Raw genomic sequence first — 24,746 nt, forward strand, 5'->3', positions numbered from 1 at the left:
GAGCATATTTGACCACATAGTTTTTTTAATGGGTTAATTCTTCTATGTTGTCCAGATGTACGTAGGTTGTACTATTTTCAAGCCAAATTGCTTATATTTACAGGAAACCTTTACATTTTCATTTACAATTAGATAAATGGAGTAGTCCATTGCCATAAAAGTCACTTTGTATTGACGTTATTTAAGTGCTAAATCTGGTATAGAGACACACTTGAACCACACACACAAACATTTGTTCCATTGACTACCAGTGTTTTTCATATTGAGCTTATAATATTGTGACAATTTATGTATGCATGTTTGTTTGCATGTTCACACAGTCTTGTTGTTTGTTACTCCGGTTCCCACATCCTCCTTTCCCAGGTTTTGGCACCAGTGTAACAGTTCGGGAAAGGAGGATGCGGGAACCAAAGTAACAAACAACAAGACTTTAATGAGACACAAACATAAACAGAAACATAACGACACACACACAGAGCAGCCGCATGCGTCTCTGTCTCTCTCCCTCTGGCATCCCCGGCTCCTCCTTTATCCCTCTCCCGCTAATTGGGCAACTCAGCACGGGGCGTGCATTCTCTCGGCCCGGCCACGCCCTCCTCCTCGTCACAGGGAGAAATTGGAATGCCCAATCAAGAAGCTCTGAGCGCCTAACGGTCAACGGATGTAGAAAGGAAATCCTGCCTTACAGGTAAAAGAGCCAATCACCTTTTAGATACAGACATCACCTGTCAATCAACTTAACGCGCATGCACATTGGCGATACAAGCTGGGGAAATTGCGGGGTTTGTTTTTGCATATGAGGTAAAGAAGTACAATTTATGATTCCAGTATTATCAAATTTTATTGCTGGTTTGAAATATGTTCTTTGATCGAAATCTTGACCAACTGTTTTTGATATTTTGGTATTTCCCCATTTAAGTAGATAGAAGCTGCACTGGTATGACTGGAAATAGCTTCCCAAGAGCATACCAAAGATGGCCGACAGTGGACTGACTTGCTAGAAAGACTTTGACACACATACTGTACGCGAAACATTCAGGAACAGCTCTCAATGCAAGCCAGTCAAATGCATAACACAACAACCATGTTCTGCATGACAACAACCATGTTTCTGTTAACGTCTTACTTCTGATTATACAAATGCAACTTTAGTCACTTTTTGGTAACACTTTACAATAAGGTTCAATTAATAAACCAAGGTGAATGCATTTGGTATAATGAACAAACAATGAAAACCTTTTTACAGCATTAATCGGGGTTAATGTTTCATTTAAATATACTATTATTCTTTGTTAATTACTGTTCATAATATATTACCTCATGTTAATGTATAGATAGAAATTAACATTAATCAAGATTAATGCATGCTGTAAAAGTATTGTTAGTTGTTAGCTACTGCATGTTGACATATAGAACCTTACTGTAAAGTGTTACCCAAAATTATTATTATTCTTTTATTTTTTTTCTCCCCTTTTTCTCCCAATTTGGAATGCCCAATTCCCAACGCGCTTTTAAGTCCTCGTGGTCGTGTAGTAATTCACCTCAGTCTGGGTGGCGGAGGATGAATCTCAGTTGCCTCCGCGTCTGAGACCGTCAACCCACGCATCTTATCATGTGGCTTGTTGAGCACGTTGCCACGGAGACATAGCGCGTGTGGAGACTTCACGCCATCCACTGCGGCAACCACGCTCAACTCACCACGCGCCCCACCGAGAACGAACCACGTTATGGTGACCACGAGGAAGTTGCCCTATGTGACTCTACCCTCCCTAGCAACCGGGCCAATTTGGTTGCTTAGGAGACCTGGCTGGAGTCACTCAGCATGCCCTGGGATTTGAACTAGCGAACTCCAGGGGTGGTAGTGTTACCCACAATTTTAATACTATTTACTTCATACCGTTGCTCAGCTCCTCACTGATGGTTGAGACACACAACACTGTATGGAGGATGTAATCTCCTGTTGATGATAAACCACTCTCCTATCTTTCTTTATTTGTAAACACACTCAAGCTGGTCTCAACCAAGTCTTTAACAAGTCTCCTTTGGAAGTCTCTTCTCAAAGCAACAACAAAGCCCCGTGCTTACACCGCGATCACTGGCGGGTTTTCACATGTTTACATGCACTAATTTTCATCAATCCAAATAAATTCAATCCGATTGCAGATTCTGAATGTAATGTTTATATGTCTCCTAAACCTTGCAATCAATACAAATATTCGTTTACATGTGCATTACATGTATTCTGAACCAAACTTCTGCGCATGCGAAGAGTATCAGTCGTTGCATTCTGAAGAAGCGGAGAAAGGCTGAGAAAGTGAGAATGGCACCAAAAACCCTAACTGCCATTTTTGCTTTGTTGAGATATCTAAAGAAAGATGCCAGAAAAGCTTTCTTCTTATGTTACTCACTCTACATTGGCAAACGAAGAATTAGAAGCAGCGTCTAATAACCTTTCTGACTTCACCATGTATTTGCCTCATGCACATTCCTCCTCCAATCTAACCGCAGGCATCTCTGGATGCGAGTACAAAGTAAAGACAGGTGGGTGAGAATTGTCCTTAAAGGAGTTTACAGATGTGGAATGGAAACAAAATAATAGGGACTTTAAGCAACAGCTGCGGATGGAACGCTACACAAAAATCACTAAGCAATAATGACGGCGGAACGGAGCATTTAATCATTCAAGAAAAAAAGGAAGGCTATTTAAAACAGCAAGAGAAAGGATGCTTGCAGTGTTAACTGTCAGAAGAAGAGTTTTACTCTTGTACGATATAAATAGCCTGCGTCTAAAACCTAGATATTATTATTAATAGGCTATCGATATTTTTGAGTTTTTTTATTCAAAGCCTACAACCGTGTGCAATTTAACATAAGTTTTGAGGAGGGTGTTTAGGATATTTACTGTGCTCAATTTGCTCATCTCTTGTAAAACATATTCTAACATTTACTTTCCTAATCCGTCAGGTATGATCGCTGTCACTATTAAGGGCGTAGATTTGGCTTGAACATTGGGGGGGGGTTACAGTGTGAAGAATTTACATGTTTCCATTGATCATGGTATAAATATTGGAGGGGTTGTACTTGCTTGTTTCTATTACTGGGGGGGGTTACCTACCCCCACCCCCCCGGAATCTACGCCCCTGGTCACTATGGCAAAGAAAAAATGCTTTAGAAATTATGGTTTCGACTTCAGGAAGTGAATGAAGTGCATACACGCAATGGAATACAGAACGCCGTAACCGCACCTGGTGCATAAAGTCCCTATTTAAAATGACACAATGTTATTTTTTGCTTTATGTGATGTCATGAAAGAACATATGTGCCCTGCAGAATATTCAGTGAGAGCCCACATACCCTTAATAATGTGTTTTATCATTGCTTTGTATAAATTAGTGTAATGTATAGGCTAAATATACCTACGCACCACATCTCTGCGCATGAGCGCAACGTATTTTAGAATACGGTTGAGAAAGTAGTCGGATTCAAATGTTTACATGGCTAATATTTTTCATTTAAACTAATTATTTTAGGTCTGCACCACCCCCTTCAATCGGATTGAAATTTCATTCAGATCCAGCTCAGTCGGATCATTTTTGTGTTTACATGAAAGCTTTCTGACTGATTGAGCTATCAGTCGGATTCTAAACAGATTATTTGGTTGCATGTAAACGTGGCTCCCGTGTGACCTCACTCAGTTTCAGTGAGCACCATCTTGTGCACCTAGCCAATAGGCATGAAAACGCTGATATGAAAAACCAATGGTTTATTTATAATTAATCATTAACACACGTTGTAAAAACTCTTTGAAAAGTCTTCGACTCTTTGGTTAAGACTTCTTATTATTTCATGATGTGGTTGACATTTCAGTGGAATTGCCCAACATATGCATAGTATAAGAAGTGTAGTTTCCAGGAGGGATGGGGGGGAGGTAAGCCCCCAATAATCAAGCCCCCCAATAATCAAGCCAATTCTACGCCCTTGCATAGTATGAATTTCTAATGTTCTTTTGTATTAAACTGCCAAACAGATAAGTGCAAAAATGTTTAAGAAGTACAAAATATGTTTTTTTTTCCAAATCAATCTTCATTTTATCACATTTAATTATTTTTTGTATCTTATTGTATATTTATCTTTCATTGTGGCTCTCTTAAAATTTTTGACTGTCATGTGTTCAACAAATTCAGTCCATGTTCAATGGAAATTATTTATTGTTAGAACAGTAAAAAAGCTTTTGTACTCCTTTGTACATTTTTAAAGCATTATTCCAAAAGTAAAATTTGATGACAAAGTAAGGTAAGTGGCAAAAAATTGGTATCGGTTTCGACCTACAGGTTTGTTTGTTTTTAATCGGTATCGGTCAAATATATTCATATTGGTGCAACCCTAGTTTAAATGGGTCAAATTGACATGGAACTGCATTCAAGGGTTAAACCAGCCTAAGCTGGTTTGCTGGTCTTAGCTGGTTTATGATGATGCCCCAGCCTGGCTGGATGAAAAGTACACAAAAGCCCTCTAAAACCAGTCAAAAGACCAACCTGAAAAGGTTGGGAGACCAGCTAACCAGTTTAGGCTTATAGGGCTGGTTTGGCTGTTTTTTGGGTGTTTTAGCTCTGTCTAAGATGTGTACCAACACACATGTGATGCAACCAGTTGGGAAAAAGTGCATAATAAATTGCCAACAAGAATAGAGGAAAACAATAAGATGAATACACTCATGTGTTTTGTTTTCCAGACCGTTTGAAAAATGTCCTGCAACCTGTTCCAGCAATGTGTCCATTAAATGACACACCCAATCAAGGAGGGTTTCTGAAGACCCATAGATTTCAAGCGTATTTATAATAAAACATAAAACAAAATGTTTGAAAATGAAAAAATGTCAAGCAATAAATCAAGGTTTTAACTTTTCAGTGGCCTTATATAACCTGATTTAGATTGCATTAAACAACCTCATTGCACGCTGCAATACTTATCTGGTTTATCCTTTTAAATGCAGTCAAGTTGTGAACATATAAAATCACCTATACAATACTTTTGTGAGACAGTGGGAACTGAGCACACAATGAGAAAAAAAAGGGTACCAGATAGAGCTTTATTTGTAAATATCAAAACAAAGAATATTTTGTAGTGGTCAATTAGCTCCAGTACTGCCACTGAAACTCATGACTCATAAACTCATAATGCATGCACACTTTCGAGTTTGACATGTGCTGACCATGTGGATTTTCTTGTAGACATGACCAAATGTCTAGATTGTCCTGCTAATGAAGCATCTACAAATTAAACATCTCAATAAACCTAGTTTTTATTATCAATGTGACTTAGTTTCTCTTTAAAGGTCTTCTAGACCTACAGCAGGGTCCAATTTCTGCTATTTTAAATGCTTTTCAAACTTAATTTGATTAAAATTTAAAATTATTTTAAAATTTAAAAAAAACTCAAATACATTATCAGCATAAAAATTTCAGTGAAACATTTCATTGAAAAATTAAGTTTACTTTTAGGGCCCTAGACCTCCCTAAAATGAATTATTTCAAAATTTAGTATGCGATTAACGTATAGACGAGCGTATAGAACAAATGTAGAAATTATCAGAAAGAAAGAGCAATGACTTTTCCTATGGAAACTGTACCCATAATTAAACAACGGCATCAACTCTTGTGGTCTTTTTAATCAGTGCTAATAAATCAGCCATCTATTATTAGAGAATATAATCATCTGTTTGGTTGATCTAAAGCGTAAATACAGCCAAATATGGAATATACAAACACTACTGGCCATAACCCCAATGAAGCTGAACATTCATCAACATGCACTTGGAGAAACAAGGAGCCCACCTCTCCAAATATTCACCAATTCTATTTGCTTTGAAAACCAACAACTTATTTTAGTGAATATTAGCTTAAAACCCAAAATGAAGGGCCAAGTTATTAAGCATGCACTTAATTGCTTTTACCAATGACACATTTTCCGGATCTCAGAATAACTTGAACATCACCTGTCAAATTCACCCTCCCACGCAGCACACACTGTCAGACCAATATAGTTCAATACCGCATAATAATACATGATACAGTATTTGCACAATATATCAAGACATTAAACCATCTTTATCCATATTAAATCAAATAAAAATGCATCTATTGCATTTATAAGACAAATCAACCGATGCACAACCATGCTATCTCCTACCTATTAGTGGTTTTGGTGTTGTATTCCCCATTACTTCCAATAATTCCTCTCCCTTGGTGACAAGTGGATCGTTAATGCTGCAGCTCCTGGTCCGTCCATTTATTATCAAATATAAGGAATATTCTCTCAATCACAGCAGTGTGAAATCTCTAGGCGTTGGTAAAGGACTGAGAGTCGTTGCGTCTACATCCTATCATGCACACTTGAAGCCATTGGCGCACTGACCAGTCAAACCCTCCCCACGACTTCCCAACGCACAACCCATCAACACCGGACGCGACGCGAAACTAGAACGCTCCCGCCAACGCAGCTGTGGACACGGCAAGCGCGCGACGTCGATTCGTTCAGCTTGAGGGGGGCGTTCACACAAGGTACGTTCTTGCTGTAGTGTTCCGTTCACAGAGGACGCATATATCGTTTTGCAACGTAAACATGCGCTAGACGGACGTCTTTGACCGTTGCGAAGCGTCTCGCTGTTTTTTCAGCGTCATTAACCCTTAAATGCATGGAAATATTACCAAACACTCTTACATATTTGGGTCTTTAGAGACACGGCACTTACATCTATTACATAAGGATCTACAAAATGCACAGAGAGTGTCACATTTTCCAAATATTTTCAAGACAATTAGAAAAGAATAGAATAAAATATGCATTTATATATTTTGATGTTTTATTTGTCATATATCAAAGAGAAAATGCAACAAATTAGGACAAATCTAGAACAGGATTCATTACTTTAACACTGAAATTTGCAACTGGCTGTCAAACACATATTGAGCTACACATAAGTATTTTCTCAGGCATTTATTGAGTCTTAATAGATGCACAACTTATATAATTTTAGTAGTACACCCAATGACAACAGTCATATCATACTGTGCATGTGTTAAACTTGCTATAGTTTACTTCCATGTTGTTTCTTCATCAAATAGCAATATCAAATGCAAATCAAGTCAATCACTGAAACAACAGCGCCACCTTCAGTAATAAATAACATGTATAATATGTAGGCTAAGGGAGAGCGGGGCACAAACTAACGTGGGGCTAGTTGTAACACGTGGTTTAAACGTTTCCACACACGCTGATAAGATGAAACTTCATTTGTTTACTTGTTGCCATTTCAACTGTGTAGATAACATTTTTTTGGAAAAATTAAAAAAACATTGGAAGATATCACCAAAAGTTCATTTTAAAGTAGCAAAAGTAAACATTTACATGAAAGTATATTTTCATCTCTGTTTTTACTGTTTATTTAAAATTAGGCAAACTTGAGATCATTTTAATCTCCAATCTTTTAGCTAGCATCTTACATGTGATCAGCCAGGTTTAAATCCCAGTTGTGCCGATGGGGCACGTTGTAACACTGTGTTACAATGTGCCCCAATTACAAAAAACTATATGCAATTCCATGCAGTCAGACATGTAATTTACATAATTCCCCTTAATGTGTGTGTGTGTGTGTGTGTGTGTGCGGGACTGTGTGTGTGTGTGTGTGTGTGTGCAGGTTTAAGTGGTTTACGAGGACTTTTTTTTAGGTTACAAACTGGTAATTGCAAGGGTATTATGCTATAAATGTGGTTTATGAGGACATTTCTAGTGTCCTCATAATTCAAATCACTTAAAAAAACATACTAAATTATGTTTTATTGAAAATGTAAAAATGCAGAAAGTGTTTTCTGAGGGTTAGGTTTAGGGGTAGGGGTAGGGTTAGGGGATATAATCTATAGTTTGTACAGTATAAAAATCATTATGTCTATGGAGAGTCCTCATAATGATAGCTGCACCAACATGTGTGTGTGTGTGTGTGTGTGTGTGTGTGTGTGTGTGTGGGAGTGTGTGTGTGTGTGTGTGTTTTGTCATCAATCCATGCATTATTTTGGTCAATGCTGTGGCTTTGTTGTGTATTTATTGTCAAGTGTCAAAATTATTGCTATATTATATATGACAAAGTTAATAAATTACATTTATTGACATGAAAATATAGTTTATCTTCTAGGCTTTTTAATTAGATCAGATACAGTTGTTAGAGGGGGATTTTAAGCTGTTATATGGTCTTGTTACAATGTGCCCTTCACCTGTTACAATGTGCCCCGCCTTTCTTTTTGCGAGGTAGATGGCGAAAAACGTATACATTGTATGTGTAATAGACACATGAAATTAATGTGAAAAAGTAAAATACATCGAACCCCAAGTACATTTACACAAACTTAAGAAAACCAAAAAGTGTTAGTTTGTGCCCCGCTCTCCCCTACAGTATGTATATACGCTTATGTTGCGCAAAAAATCAACATGATATGGTATTTATTTGAATGAATTTAGAACTCATTCCTCTTGTAATAAACAAAGAAATAGATACCATGTGATAGTCAAATACATAGAAATGAAATAATCATAAAAATAATATATGTTAGTGTGGGGGAAAAAACAGACACTCTTACATCCCAAGGATTTCTAATGACCCTGTGTGTGTGTGTGTATGTGTGTGTGTATGTGTGTGTGTGTGTGTGTGTGTGTGTGTGTGTGTGTGTGTGTGTGTTTGTTACACTATTTAAAAAAGACAGATTGAGGAATACTAAAGAGGTGTGGGCACAACTCCAAAGAATGGATGAGGTACAGGGGTGGAATGTTGTCCTGAGTCACTAAAGACCTGAGGTAGACCTTAAAAGAACTTCAATTTATAAAAACGCATCTCGAGGCACCTGCGTTCTGTTCCATTGTGTGGAGTTGCGTTTAACTTTTTATTATTATTATTCTTATTTTATTTTTTTTTAGCGCAATTACACTTTCAGTGTGAACGGCCCCTATGACTCGCAACGATACGGAAGTGAACACAAGATCTCGAGACGCGTTTTTAACGTTGAACTATTTTAACTTGACACGGCGTCTTAAAAATGGAACGCCAGAGACGTGTCGTTTGTGAACGCCCCCTGATATTTTTTCTAAATATTTGAATGTTGTAATCAAGGAGTTCTGGATTGTGATAGACGCGACGCAAGTCACGCGACAAACTAGAATTTGCAGCAAAGACACCGTTAATTATAATGGGAGCGTGTTTTGACGCGTCGCGCGCTTGCAGTGCACGTGGGGTGTTAGAGGAAACGCACAGCACAAACTCTATTAAATGGCACCTAAACAAACCACTCCGGCTGTTGTTTATTTCTCTATAGCTCTTTCAAAAAGTATTGTTAATGCACAATGGTATATGGTGAACGATTACCATATTTTAGCCTATATTTCAAGGTACTTACATGATCTAATTTGGAGAATGCCATGGTACATGCTTAAAAATTATGGTATTGCCATGGTAAATGCCCAAAAAAAAAAAAAAAAAAAAAACATAGTACCTTGTGGTTGACCTACTTTTTTGTTAGTCAGATTTGTAGTTATGTCAACTAAATTTACTTGTATACTTTCTTAACTTTTTTATGCCAACAGAAAACTGGGTATTTTTTAAAATGACACAAGCCCTTATGAGGAAATCCCCTACACCAGTCCCGCCCCCATCCTCTCTCCTCATGACCTTGACCGCTGGGATCCTTACAAGCTGCTTCCTGTCTTGTGAACTGTAGCTGTCTCTGAGGAGCCCTGTCCAAACAGACCTAGCCCATGACTGCCGGCCACAGGCCAACATCTATTTAATCTGCCCCAAATCCTCACATTATGCACAGCATGTCTAGTGTGACAGTTCAGACAGTTACAAGGGCCATGTTCATTCCATGCCCATGCATGTGAACTAATCTCAGACTACTAAGGATGGGGTTTTAGTTTTGGTTTATGTGGCAAAGTATGACAATAAGTACAATTGTGGGCGCAAAAGAAATTCGGTCGGATTACTAATGCACGTCTTGTTTTGGAATGCAAGTTAATTCTTGGAAAAATCTTGGTTGTGGAAGTTATCCATATAACAGGAATCTACCTTGCAATTTATTCTAACATTAAAGCTACTGCATTATAAAACAAGTTGTACCCCAATAAACCAGATAAGTTTTTGGATGAAGTGCTGTTTAATATATTTTATAATATATTCATATGTACCAAGAAGAAATAGTGACCCTCCTGCAATGCTCAGTGTACTATGTAAAGGCAGGGCCAATGCACAATGAAATTCTTTGACGCGTTTATTATGACTCTAAAAGGAAAGGCGGCCACAACTGTGGTTTGCAAAAGAGGAATGTTTAAGGCGGGGATATTTGCACTGTAAACACAATATCACACGAATAAAAGCTCTTTGTTTGGGATAGAATGATATCTTCTAGAATTGTCATAGGATGAATTCCATTAGCTAATGTTGCAAATATGCAATAAAATGTTGTTTGGGGTGAAACATGAATGTCATGTTCTGGTCACATTTCACTCAAAATAAAAATATTTAGCATAAAGGGGAAAAAAGGCCTTTTTTTAGCACCCTCATTTGTATTGTGACATTATTTTCATGACAATAAGGCACATTTTCTCCCCAAATTCTCATTACTTTAAAGCATCCGTACCATTTACATTTTATTTTATTTATTTATTTATTTCCTAGGTGATTCTAATTACTATAATTAAAGGAATATTCCGGGTTCAATAAAAGTTAAGCTCAATCGACAGCATTTGTTGCATAATATTGATTACCACAAAAAATAATTTCAACCCGTACATCCTTTTCAATAAAAAAGCAAAAATCGAGGTTACAGTGAGTTACTTACAATGGAAGTGAATGGGGCCAATTTTTGAAGGGTTTAAAAGGCACAAATATGAAGTTTATAATTTTTAAAAGCACTTACATTAATTCTTCTGCTAAAACTTTTTTATTATTTGAGCTGTAAAGTTGTTTAAATGATCATATTTACAATCATTTTAGGGTTTTAGGGTTTGATGACATTACATCGTCATGGCAACGAAGTTGTCAAATTGTCTATAACTTTACACAGAAATGGTTAGTAAGTGATTTTATCACACTAAAATCATATTAACACACATATTGTTTATGTACTGTGGCTATACATTTGAAACAGTGAGTATTTGAATGATTACCAATTGGCCCCATTCACATCCATTGTAAGTGCCTCACTGTAACACAGATTTTTGCTTTTTTAAAGAAAAGGAGGCGCAAGTAAATTTTTCTTTGGTAATCAATATTATGCCACAAATGCTGTCGATTGAGCTTAACTTGTATTGAACCCAGAATATTCTAAGTACTTTATTTGAAGTATTACAGTAAAAAATGGTGTAATACAAAAAAATTGTATTCACATCAGTATTAAAAGCAGTACAACCACAATGTGTTTTTTGTTTTTTTTGTTTTTTTTGCATTACAGTAATAATAATAATAATAATGAGATGTATTTTTCACATTATCCTATGAGGATTGGTGAAGACTGTGCTTAAAAGTCATGAAATTAACATCACAAAGTAAAAGACAATCTTATTTAAGCAAAATATAATTAACTTTTCTTTTGATTTTGGGGTGAAATATGACCAGGATATGTTCTTGACAGGTTTCGTGAGATTCACCCTCAAGCAAGTTCATGACTTAATTTGTTATTAATTATACTACACAAGTTAGCATGCAAAGAAAAAAAAAATCCCACAGCATTTATTTCTACATTTCCTGAACAAGATTTTATGCCCAATGTGACCACATCAGTCTGGACGGCTCCTCAATCTAAAAAACCTTTTTCTGAACATTTTTGTCCGTGTCCTCTCTCCTCTGGGAACAACTAACACAAATCTGTCAGTCTGATTTCATGAATGTCTAGCAGCCATTGGCATGGTCACGGATGACAATCAGGACAATGTGACTCGACAAAAAGGAAATGCATGAAATAACATCTCTATGAGACCAAACAGGAATGGGTGGACATGTAGACAGCATTGTTTGGCAGGAGACTAAATTTGTGGCAGCAGTAGGCATAAGATTCAGGCTGGTTTGATTGCTCGATACAAACATACTGAAGTCCACATGAACAGTACGCCAAACCACCTTTTCAAGTGGACTCGGATGCAGTTCGCTAATGTGCAGAAAATTTCAGAAAATCGCTTTCACACCAACAAAACAAACCCAACTCTAAACCGAACACTAATGTGAAAGCGCCCAAAATGTGCAGGAGAATGGCATTTATACCAAAGCTACCCAAAGAACAGAACGTTTCTGAGAGTCGAAAAGCATTATGTTCTTTTGAGGGATGATGCTGTCACACTGTGTGGTTTGACTTGGACAATGATATCAAAATCACTGCCATGCGGTGAAGTGTCTAGTCCTTGGACTGCGAAGTGTTACATTAGCACTTTTCTAATTCCCGTCAAGTTTCAAAGACACCGAAGAAATGCTAAGCAGATGGCCAACTGGGAGGACTGCATGTGGTTGTCTGAGCAGCAGGGGAATCTTGTCCAAACCCCAAACTTACAGATCTAATGACAAAATGACTCATAACCACAGTCGGAGAGGAGGCAACATTGTCAATGCACATGCAAATAATAAAACCACCATTTATATTCCAAATTAGATTACACAAATAATTTCTGCAATATGATTTCATTCTGATACAGTCTTTGTTTTCTGTGGAAAGATATGTAGTTAGGATGTCAGTGTGAAGTCCAGAAACTGTGCACTGAGGAATGAACAGATGTGGTTATTATTTGCATGTTGTTATATATTTATATATAGGATATAGATATATACTATTGGTCTCATTTACATTGACTGTGCTATTGTTTGTCAATAAAGAATATTCCTGTAGCAATTTTGTTAGCATCAATTCTTTGTTTTTTATTATATTTAAACAAAAGTGTATTAAAATAGAATGAACATTTATATTTTAGCAAGCTTCGTCATTACGAATGTTATTTGTCAGACGCACAAAAAACTATTTGGTTATTAATTTTTTACTTTTTTAAAAATATATATATTTTTGTTTATTACTTATTATTTTTATTATGAAAGGTTTGAAAATGTAAACATTTTTACTGTTTCACTAGAGCTGTAGTATGTAAGCAATAGTGGCACCAAACGGAATTATAAAAAGAATAATTGTTGCCACATAGGTTGCCCAAACACTCACTCCTTCTGCCATGGTTGGACAAACAGGTAGTCCCACCCAAAACTCAACCTCAATATAGCCAATGTTGCTATTTGGGGCCTCTCAGATAAACAGAACAATTTGGAAAGTGCCACAGTATTATACTTAACCCTTGTGTGACCTTAGGGACATTTTTGTCTTTTTCATTTTAGTTTTTTCTATCATTTTTGCTGTGTTAAAGGCAACGGCATAAATTTAGCCAGAGGTGTGTATTTTTGGGGGAATTTTGGCATTTCAACCTCAGCTCCTATAATACATCTATAATACACTGTGTACACAAAATAGTTACACACGTGTGGGTTGGGTAGCTCAGTGGTAAAAGACGCTGGCTACCTCCCCAAGCCATGTGATAAGATGCGCGGGTTGACGATCTCAGACGCGGAGTCAGCTGGGATTCGTCCTCCACCATCCGGACTGAGGTGAAAAAAAAAAAACCACATTGGGCATTCCAAATTGAGAGAAAAAGGGGAGGGAAAAAAAATAAAAATAGCTACACACAGGACCTTCAGGACAAAAATGTCCAATGCAATATTTGATCCCAGTGCTACTAAAGCCCTGGCTTCAAAATTTAAATGTGTAATATTTTCCACCAGATGGCGCCATTTTTCTCATGTTTAGCCTATGGAGCAAATACATGCTTTTTTCCTGTTTTCTGTTTGCTGTATTACAGAGCACTGCAGTCATTCACCATAACTCGTTTTAGCCTGTTATTGGGGGTTGTCGCAGCTGTCTGGGTGGATTCATGTCAATCTCTCCTCTTCTTTGCATGAAATCACACAAAGGACACATTCTCTCAGGCTAGAATTGCATATGCTTAAATGAGCTGGTTGCTTTGGCATACTTTGTCATTTTGAAAGACTCAAAGTGCAAAATGACATCCAAAAATTTCCACTGGATATTTTCCTAAAGGTATGATATCATAAACTCAGTATTATATGGTTCTATCTTGGATTTTGGTCAAATAAGCATATAAACCAAGCTAGTGAAGGACACTTCATGTTCTTGTGTGGTTATTTTTGTATTTTTCAAAATGATGCGCCTAATATTTTGCATATCAAATTAAACAAAAACAAAAAAATAGTTGACTCAATTTAAGCTTTATTTTTTTTTTACAATTCTTACTAGTTTTAATGAACCTGTTACCATTAATATTGACATTAAGTTATCATTAATCAAAACAATCAAGAGTTCCTAATTAAACAGTAATTGAAATTTTGAATCATAACTCAAATATATACATTCTTTAAACTTAATATTCCTTAAAGTACAAAATTGCAGCTGTGTGGGATATAATAAATTATGCATGTTTGATTAATATAATTAATATAGTTTTAATTCTTTTGACTATTGTTGTTGTTTTGTCATAGCTGGTTGATAGTTGTGATTTGTCTGAAGTCACCATGAGGGTGATTAGTGTTACCTCTGGTGCACTTGGAGCCTGTTCAATCTAAGCCATTCTTCTTGACTCAATTGTACTTTACAAAAGAGCAGATTTATGTGCACTAAGAAGTACTGAGGAGAATCCAGTGTGCCATATGATTAACCTAAAGTGCAGTCATAATTTTCCTTATAATGTTCAAGACGTACTATAACTCAGTTTAAATAATTAAAAACATTTTAATCACACATGATACTTTAATCACTAGTAAACTGTACTTAAATAATTAGGTTCACTTTACTTGAGCCAAATAAGTACTGTATGTTTACTGATTGCCTTAAAAAAAATCTAAGGTCAACTAATTCGATTTTACAGTGTAAAAAGTCAAAAGTTCTATTAATGTCTGCTAGCTCTGTATCTCAAAATGGGTTTGAGGGCAGACAGAACCAGACAGAAGGTCACAATATGACTAACTATATGCCATTTCAGCAACTATAAGCCGAATATTCAACCATATCTATACAAAACACATAACACACTTTTTGAGTCTCTCCAAAGTGCTTGTAAAGATGTGCAGATAAACCATCATTAAACTATAATTAATTCAGTGTTGTGGTGGGCCTGGTTTAGTGGTAAACATCAAATAAGGTATTTATTTGAATAAAAAGGTTTATTTTTACCATATCACATCATTAAAATTTACAGCCTAAGTTGGGAAATAGCCCTTGAGGATTCTGGGGCAATACAGTACCACGGGCAAGGCCCAAAACTTTTAAAACATGACTTTTAATGATTCACAAGATATTTGGTGGAATTAAAATCTCAAATTGTGTCTCGCTTGTGGTTAAGAGAGGCAGATTTGTGGTTAACCATGCAGTCATTTCTATTCTCCTCTTTATAGTTTACTTGTAACATATCTCCACTTATTTTCCCCAAAAATGTAATCAATGCATAATTTCTAAACTATCACACAGATTGAGTTACATGAGCCTGCCAACAACTGAAGTTAACATTCTTGTACTTGGGCAATCAAGGTCAAATGAAGCTACTGGATGCCTGTTGCATACGGTGGCCTTTACGCTTAAAAAATTAATTTGCAATGCCTTGATTAGGAAGAAAATAAATGTTTTAGAGTTCAAATTATTTAAGCCAAGCATCATCATTGCAAAAAACAGTTTTGAACTTGAAAATGTGCTTAATATGGCAACATCTGAATTAACTGGTTTTATTCATAACAAAAATATGATTATATATGATTCCCTTAGGTAACACCAACAAAAGTAATTTATTTTAAAGTAATTCAGGTTATGGCAAGTAGAAATAAGGTAACTGCACATATTACATTTTTACAAAGATCTATTTAAATATGGGAAGGTGATAGTATAAGTACATTGAACAAGATAGGAACTGTCTATTTTACCTCAGAAAACATTGATGCGATGGTTTGTACAACCAATGGACATCCGCTGGTAGGCTGCCTCATACATCCTGGCCAGTAAAAACTGGTATACATCCAAATATGCCCAAAATTCAGTCTTCAGGTCTTAAATGTCAGGTTAAGTGTGTCTAGAGTGTCAGAGAATTGATTTGACAAGCAATGGGTGGTTGTTAAGTGTCAAGTTCTTTAGAGTGCCATAACACACAAACAGACACAAGATAGTTTGAACCTTGACAACAAAGGTCAACCTGCCTGACAAACCCCTGAGTTCAACAAGGGCAGAATACCAAAGAAAAATGTTAACGACTGTCCTAAAGTAGGTTTTCTTCCAGGAGGGGTCTTTATCCATGTAGAGGAATACAAAACTAACCTGAGTCTTAGTGTAGCAGACCACCTGGGGAGGGTGAAGGTATTACATAAACAACTTACTACAATAACAAAAGGACAACTATAAAACAGATAGGTCCATCTCTGAAATCTGATTGGATGAGCCACATTTGGCATCGTTGTAAAAAAGCCAATATACATACACCTGTGACTGCCCTTCAATTGAATTCTACATTAATTTGCCTATAATTTGCTATGTTGCTTGTCAACTTTGAGCAACATATAGAAAAAGTAAGGGATATTGCACAATCAGCTTCTCATTCTCAAAAAATAAAGACTCAGATTGGTTAAACAGGATAGAGATAAGAGAGCCATGAAACAAAAAACTAGTGTATAGGAAATTGGTTGCCAGGGTCAGGACAAGTCAGTTATGCAGTTTTAGCAGTCACTATTCACCTTATTCAGCCTCGCCCCTTTTCTGTGCTCCAGTCTTCCGAATTTTGTCATCTAACTTCCTGTTTGTATTGAAGCTACTGAGAAGAGTCGATCAAAATGGATTACGTGTGGGAGCACAGAAATAATTTTTCACCAAGAGTTGATGGTGTGAGTCTACAGCATCCCTTTATTATGTGAAAATGCTCATGAGGTGTTTTTCTGTCACCGTAAATGTTTGTTTATTTCCGCCACACGGAGGTAAATTGGACCTGGCAGATCACATTCGGACAGCTATGACACACTGAATATTTTCATGATACTTCGTGTAATTCTGCTTAATTTTTAGGTTTCAACTTTTTATAATTTGTGTTAAAATGTGTAGCTGATCTGAAATTTCAAACAGTGACAGCTCATATTATTACATATGCAAGTTCAACTCAGACCAGCCCATCTGGCACCAACAATCATCCGTGTGATTATCTAATCAGCCAATCGTGTGGCAGCAGTGCAGTGCAGAAAATAATGCAGATACGGGTCAGGAGCTTCAGTTAATGTTCACATCAACCATCAGAATGGGGAAAACAATGTGATCTTAGTGATCTGGACCGTGGCATGATTGTTGGTGCCAGACGGGCTGGTTTGACTATTTCTTTAACTGCTGATCTCCTGGGATTTTCACACACAACAGTCTCTAGAATTTACTCTGAATGGTGCCAAAAACAAAAAACATCCAGTGAGCGGCAGTTCTGTGGATGGAAACGCCTTGTTGATGAGAGAGGTCAACAAAGAATGGCCAGAATGGTTCAAACTGACAAAGTCTACGTTAACTCAGATAACCGCTCTGTACAACTGTAGTGAGAAGAATATCATCATCTCAGAATGCTATTCTGAGATGCGGGTTGGCGCTGGTTTGGCGGCACAAGGGGGACCTACACAATATTAGGCAGGTGGTTTTAATGTTGTGGCTGATCGGTGTATATAAATGACCCCCCAAAAAAAAAAAAAAAAAATTATTCAGATTATTTTTATTAGCAAATGTAACGATTTTCCCACATTCATGGGGAGAGCACACTTTACCCGCTGTAAAATCAATATAACGCCTTATAGCCAGCCTTTCATGGTTTATTTCTTTAAAGGAGAACACCAGCTACATGAGGGATCTGTCAGTGGCTTCAAAATGTCGTGAGCACAAGGGATCAGCATGCGGTAGTTAGTGTGCACATATGGATCCCAGACACAAAGTTTCAATGCAGTCACTTTTTATCAAGAATTGGTAAAAACTCCCTGTGGATCCAATTCCTACAAAGAAAAAATTTTGGATACATTGTGGATGTGGAGTTTAAATGTGGTAAAACAGCATGTGTATGACCTTGGATGTTTTAATTTAACTTGCCTTTCCACTGAGACATGGACACCAATAACAACAAGCCCAAACCATGGCACTTGATATCTTGAGGTCAAAGGTGAAACGTGCGTAAATATAGAATGACATCCTTGCCATTTCTGATTCCTCTGAACAACCGAAAAGATTTACGATTTAGAATGCGAATTACTTCATACTGTTTACACATCTTTGTTTCTACTGACGGTTAGTTTAAGGCCATATTTTAGGTTTAAATATACTTCGGTTGTCCGCATTGCTGATCGCTCCGCACACAGTATGGATGACTCAAATTTCGTCTTCAGCACAGGCCAGATTTTTGCATCGTCGCCGCATGAGCCAGTCATTGACTGTAATAAAAGAGTTTCAAAAAGCAGTTGTAGTGGGCATGTGTCGAACGTGTTCGTATTCGTTCACGGTCAGAAAAGTATACTTTGAAAGACAACGCGGTCAGCCGGGCACGATCCGGAACGCAGTAAAAGTTAAGGTTACCCGGGCCTTTAGGATTGGGGTTTGGGCTAGGGGGTATGAATAATAAAACAAACATCCCTGTTGACTTTATTACGTCATATACAACCAAAAATACAACTTTTGCCACCACCCTGTGGACTTCTCATCTCAACCTCACTGTGGTTTCGATAAGTCTGATAAATTCGGTAAGCACAGATTAATTTAAACATCAGAACTTTCGACCTCTGACTGCCAAATTCAAAGTGTGATCAGTATGCAATCACTTCTGTCATTTTCTAATTGAATGAGTTGTCAGAGTTTCAACATTTTTCTTTATCAGTAATTAAATTCAAAGAGTTTGAAACAGTGTTTTTATAGTATTTAGTTTTTATTTTTATATTATTTTCAATTTTCATTTGAATTTCAGTTTTTATTTAATAAAATATTTCTATTTAGTTATTTATTTTTATTTCAGTTTTAGTCATTTTAGTCTTAGGGACTGACAAATATATAAATTAGGCTACGTCAACTGACTGAGAGAAAATTGAATAAAACTTAATTTATTGCACACTTAAGTTCTGGTGCTACTGTTATACTTATCGAAATAGTTAATTGTTTTAACAGAGATAGTGTAATAGTTATGCAAATATACAGATGCAAATATACATATTTAACCATAATACTATTTTTTGTACACAGAAGCAATGCAACATGCTCACTTCGCTACTGAGATACATTTATTTTCAATTACTGCCAACTAAGGAACAAAAATAACATTAAATAACATGTCAATTTAAAACAAACAGGGAGAAAAACAAAAATGACAAATAATGGTACTCAATCTCTATTTGTACTTTTCAGAATGTGTTTGTTTTTATTGATTGTATTATTTTTTTATTTATTTCGGTGCTACAGGTAGTATTGTGACACAACGTGTGTCGTACCCCCACACAGAACTCATTTGCTTTCTGCCAACCGCCATCACAACAGTATACCCCGTTACAGAGTAGGTGCGGTGCTGAACACCTCCACCTAATGTTGTGGTGCTAGATCTGATTGTTCAGAATTGCAGATGAGTTCATATTGCTCCTTGATGTTCACATAATTTTGGAAACGAAAAAGAAGAATATAGTTTTTAAGTGTTTTTTTATTTTATTTTACTTAGTTGTCAAGGCAAGGTTTTCTGTTTAGTTTTAGTTTTTTCAAATCTAATATTCATATCTTATTTATTTTTATTAAATAATTTTATTCTAAAATTTATTTTTATTAGTTTTCGTTTTCGTTAACAACAATAACCCTGGTTTGAAAAACTGCAATGAAATTGGCAACAATGGCTGTTTGGTCGAAATGATGGTTCCTTCTTGATACCTAGATATAAAGATGGATATTTAAAATTGTCAAAAGGCTGAAAAATATTGAGAATTTTTTAGCTATATTGCCCAGCTCGAGTTGTAACTTTGTTTTTACCACATTGAATTTACTTCAAAATGAAGGCAGCAACAATACTTAAGTTTTTAATTTTAGCAGGTTTCAACTTTTAACAGTGTATATCATTTCAAATATATAAAGGGATACAAGCAAAAAAAAAAAACAAAAAAAAAGGAAAAAAGTAGTTCTCCTACTGATACAGCACAATGCTGTTATTGCAGAAAATTCCACTTTTGAAAACCAGTGGAATGTAGACATGTGTTCTAAATAGGGCTTACACATCGTAAGATTTAATGGGAGCCATGTGAATTTGAGATAAATGAGAGGTGAATTTGATCTTTTGGTAATACTGCAGTTTCTGCTGAGATTCAAGGGAACCCTTTTTACAGTCTGCAACGTTAAATGTGACCTAAAGCTATTTAAAAAGATGAACTAGATGAACTAGATGAACCAGATTTTTTGATTTTCAGAAGAAAAGTGGAGTGGTGATTACAAATACAAAACTTGCTGTGACAATGGTTGCCATGGCGCTGTTTTATCTAGTTGCTAGGGTCATCTGCATGGTTGCTTGGTGGTTGTTTACAAGCCCAAGTCAAAAAAGTCCACCCACAAGTCTCTATGATATTCTCATCTATGTAAATGGCTCGGGTCCCTCCTTAAAGGTGAAGTGTGTAATTTCTGTGCCACTAGCACCACAAAAAGAAACTGCAAACACAATGTCACGCCACAAACTCACAGCATGTTGCTATTTACACTTTTCGAGGGAATTAACCTGCCAGTGGCTTACTAATCATGGTCTCTGGAAAAGGACAAAGTATTTAACATTCCCAGAAGTCCTGCCACCCCTGGAGTTCACTAGTTCGCTAGTTCGAATCTCAGGGTGTGCTGAGTGACTCCAGCCAGGTCCCCTAAGCAACCAAATTGGCCTGGTTGCTAGGGAGGGTAGAGTCACATGGGGTAACCTCCTCGTGGTCGCTATAATGTGGTTCATTCTCGGTGGGGCGCATGGTGAGTTGAGCAGTGGGTGGCGTGAAGCCTCCACACGCGCTATGTCTCCGTGGCAATGCGCTCAACAAGCCACGTGATAAGATGAGCGGGTTGATGGTCTCAGATGTGGAGGCAACTGGGATTCATCCTCCGGCACCCGGATTGAGGCAAATCACTACGCGACCACGAGGACTTAAAAGTGCATTGGGAAATGGGCATTCCAAATTGGGTGAAAAAGGGAAAAAAAATCCACAAAAATAACAAATAATTCCCCCCCCCCCAGTACAAGAAGCACAATTTCAGATTTTCAAAGTTAAGTAATAGTAAAAGAGATGCCATAGCAAACACTATTATTTACTCCAAACATGGTTTCTGTATGGCTAAAAACTGAGAGACCAACCTCGTGAGATACAGTACTTGTATATTTTCAAAAAGCCTCTACAATCAAGGGCGTAGATTCCAGGGGAGAGGTGGGGGGGGGTGTTATCAAAACAAGCAAGTACAACCCCCCCAATATATATACCATGATCAATGGAAAGATGTAAATGCTTCATGCCCATATCCATATCAAAAAGTCTTGCATGTTTCAGATTTACTTATTTAGGAATATGGTATTTTGGTAGGTAATGTTAAATGTAGTTTCTGATGCAGTATCTCACAGTTCTCACACACTGATTGTTATATGAACTGAGTCAGCCATAAGTCAAATGTGATCCCTCACACGCCCTGGAACAAGACCACCAGTTATGCATCCCTCATGTCTGAGACTCAAGGTCAACAAAAAATGTTCACATGGGTGATTTAGCCCAAAAATACTTGAGGGCCCCTGTGCTCTGGTGACAGCTCTCAGGGTGTTGTTAACCTTGTGCAGGAGGGGTGACATGAGGCCCCACAGGCCAGTTTGGAGTTGCTTTAAAGAGTTTTAAAATAGCATTCAAAGACAGGAGGACAGAACAGCTGTGTTATCTAGGGCTACTGAGATAAATAAATCTATAACTAGTGACATCACTGTAATGTCCACTGCATGCCCTTGTTTCAGGGTTTATTCAACGTTATACTCTGACAGAATGTATTTGTCTTGTACTATAACATATTAATGACAAAGAATAGTATACCACGTGCTGCTTATTGGCAAAATGCCTAGGCATTTTTAAAACGTGCACATTTCTCATAAGGCAGAGTTGCTGCAGAGTTTTTAAAATCAAATGTAAGACTTTTTAAGACCTTTTTCAAGACCTGAACAAATAAAATTAATACAGTATCCTCATACCAAAACAAACCTAATATAACCTCTAAATAAATCATGTATCACAGCCTCTTATTTAAACAGGCAGGGACACACATTCAACATGGCCTTAACATTGCTTTTCAGTAAAACAGGGTAGGATATATGCAAGTTTAAAATACTCAAGATGTGTTTTCCACATATACAGTATATCACATTAAAATTGGTATACGTGCCATTACATAAATAGATACAAATTAGAAGTCGACCGATATTGGATTGTGCTGAATCAATAATGTGTTGAAAGAAAGCCAATTAATCTGCCAGCAGTTTTTTTTATTTATTTATTTATTTTTTAAATCGGTAGCCTATATTAAACTTTTAACTTTAAAGGCACTTTAACTTTGAAATACACCGGGGACTCTTATTTTGAAATGTTTGCACTGCATCCAGCTGCTCATTCAAACAGATAAGGGAAATAAAATGTGCACTCCTACTATAATCTACAACATATTACAATATAAACAATTAAAAGTAAACTGTCATATTTCATCAACACTATATCATCATCATCATTTGATCATTAGTGATCGCTTGTCATAACTTTCTGATATGGCATAATGATTGCGAACTGTTCTGCAACAGCTGGAAACACTCACATGCCCCCATGTGCTTGAAGAAAATACAGTGCCATGTTTTCACTCTGAAGGACGCAGCGCATACATTTATTTAATTAAATCGTATTCTTTTGAAGTCTGATAATCTCATTGGGTCATATCATGATTCCTGTCTTTCCTCTTCCAAATTTAAGACCTCTTTATATAAAAAAAAAGACTTTTATTGTATCATTTAAGATATTTAAGACTTTTTATGACCTTAAATTTTGTAAAACTGAATTTAAGACATTTTAAGACTTTTTAAGGATCTGCGGGAATTTTTTAGCCATGCAAAGACCATATTGAGTAGTCAGTAGTGTTTGCTAAGACAACCATCACTATTGCCATTGCACCCCTAACCCTAAGGCCCAGATATACTTCATATGAAAACGAAGAACAAACGGGTATGACGTCATTTAGAACAAAAAAAAGTGTTTTTGAATTAGTTTTGGTGGTTCGGAACAGCTCGTCTGGGCGAAATTCTAGGCAGCTTCTAAACACCTTCTTGCTGCCATTAGACCACATCATTGGTAGGTGTGAACTGAAGCTCCACCTACTAATTTGTTTACATTTTTCAGTATTCAACGTGAACACACCGGCTTGCAAAACCATGTCATGCAATTTTTTTTTTAATTGGTCTAAATGGTTTAATTGGCCATTCACACATATTCCCAAAGTAAGAAATACCTCTCTTATCATCATTCTTTTGTCTGTATTTTGCCCATTACTCTTTTATACACCCATCTTTGCAGTTGTATCAGTGTCATCATAAATTACAATAGCAGAGTATAATTGGTGCGTATTATAGCCACGTATAGAATGTTAGCGCATTAGCGTCATGAATTCAGAATCTAAACAAGACAAATTAAATATTTTCTACTGCATATATATTACTTTAAATCATCATTGAATCAGAATGAGCTTTATTGCCAAGTATGCTTACACATACAAGGAATTTGTCTTGGTGACAGGAGCTTCCAGTACACAACAATACAAAAACAACAACAAGACTTTTAAAAAATAAATAAATATTGAAAAGAAAAAAATATATATAGAATACACAATAGACAATACATATATATATATATATATATATATATATATATATATATATATATATATATATATATATATATATACACACACATATATACACACACACACACACACACACACACACACACACACACACACATATATATATATATATATATATATATATATATATATATATATATATATATATATACATACACACACACATACACACATACATATACATACATATACACATATATACACATATACACATATATGAATATATATACGTACATATACATACATACACACGCATACACACATACATAGTGCAAATCTAAATACAAATCGGTTATATACAGTGCATAGGAATGTAATGACAGAAGAGGTAGGATGTGTTGGATAATATAAATAGACTACGCTGTGTATTGCACATTAATTATTGCTCAAAGGGGCAGTTTTAACTGTTCATGAGATGGATAGCCTGGGGGAAAAAACTGTTCCTGTGCCTGACGGTTCTGATGCTCAGAGCTCTGAAGCGTCGGCCAGAAGGCAACAGTTCAAAAAGTTATTGGGCAGGGTGAGTGGGTTCCAGAGTGATTTTTCTAGCCTTTTTCCTCACTCTGGAAGTGTATAGTTCTTGAAAGGGGGGCGGGGGGAAACCAATAATCCTCTCAGCAGTCCGAACTGTCCTTTGTAGTCTTCTGATGTCTGATTTCATTGCTGAACCAAACCAGACAGTTATTGAAG

General features: G+C 36.5%; 1 protein-coding gene across 2 annotated transcripts in view; it reads right to left on the minus strand.

Annotated features, from left to right (window-relative positions):
* Positions 1-24,746, minus strand: part of LOC127412846 (E3 ubiquitin-protein ligase NEURL1B-like) — a 62,876-nt gene that overhangs the window by 21,674 nt on the left and 16,456 nt on the right. The window contains exon 1 of one of the 2 annotated variants that reach the window (XM_051649517.1): positions 6,190-6,391. The exons of the other annotated variant lie outside the window; for it this stretch is intronic. Within the exon in view, the coding sequence (XP_051505477.1) occupies positions 6,190-6,220 (31 nt within the window). The 5' untranslated portion in view covers positions 6,221-6,391. Of the gene's footprint in view, positions 1-6,189; positions 6,392-24,746 lie in introns of those variants that run through there. 2 annotated transcript variants of the gene reach the window in all.

Source organism: Myxocyprinus asiaticus, chromosome 22 (genome assembly GCF_019703515.2).
Source record: "Myxocyprinus asiaticus isolate MX2 ecotype Aquarium Trade chromosome 22, UBuf_Myxa_2, whole genome shotgun sequence".
NCBI lineage: Eukaryota > Metazoa > Chordata > Actinopteri > Cypriniformes > Catostomidae > Myxocyprinus > Myxocyprinus asiaticus.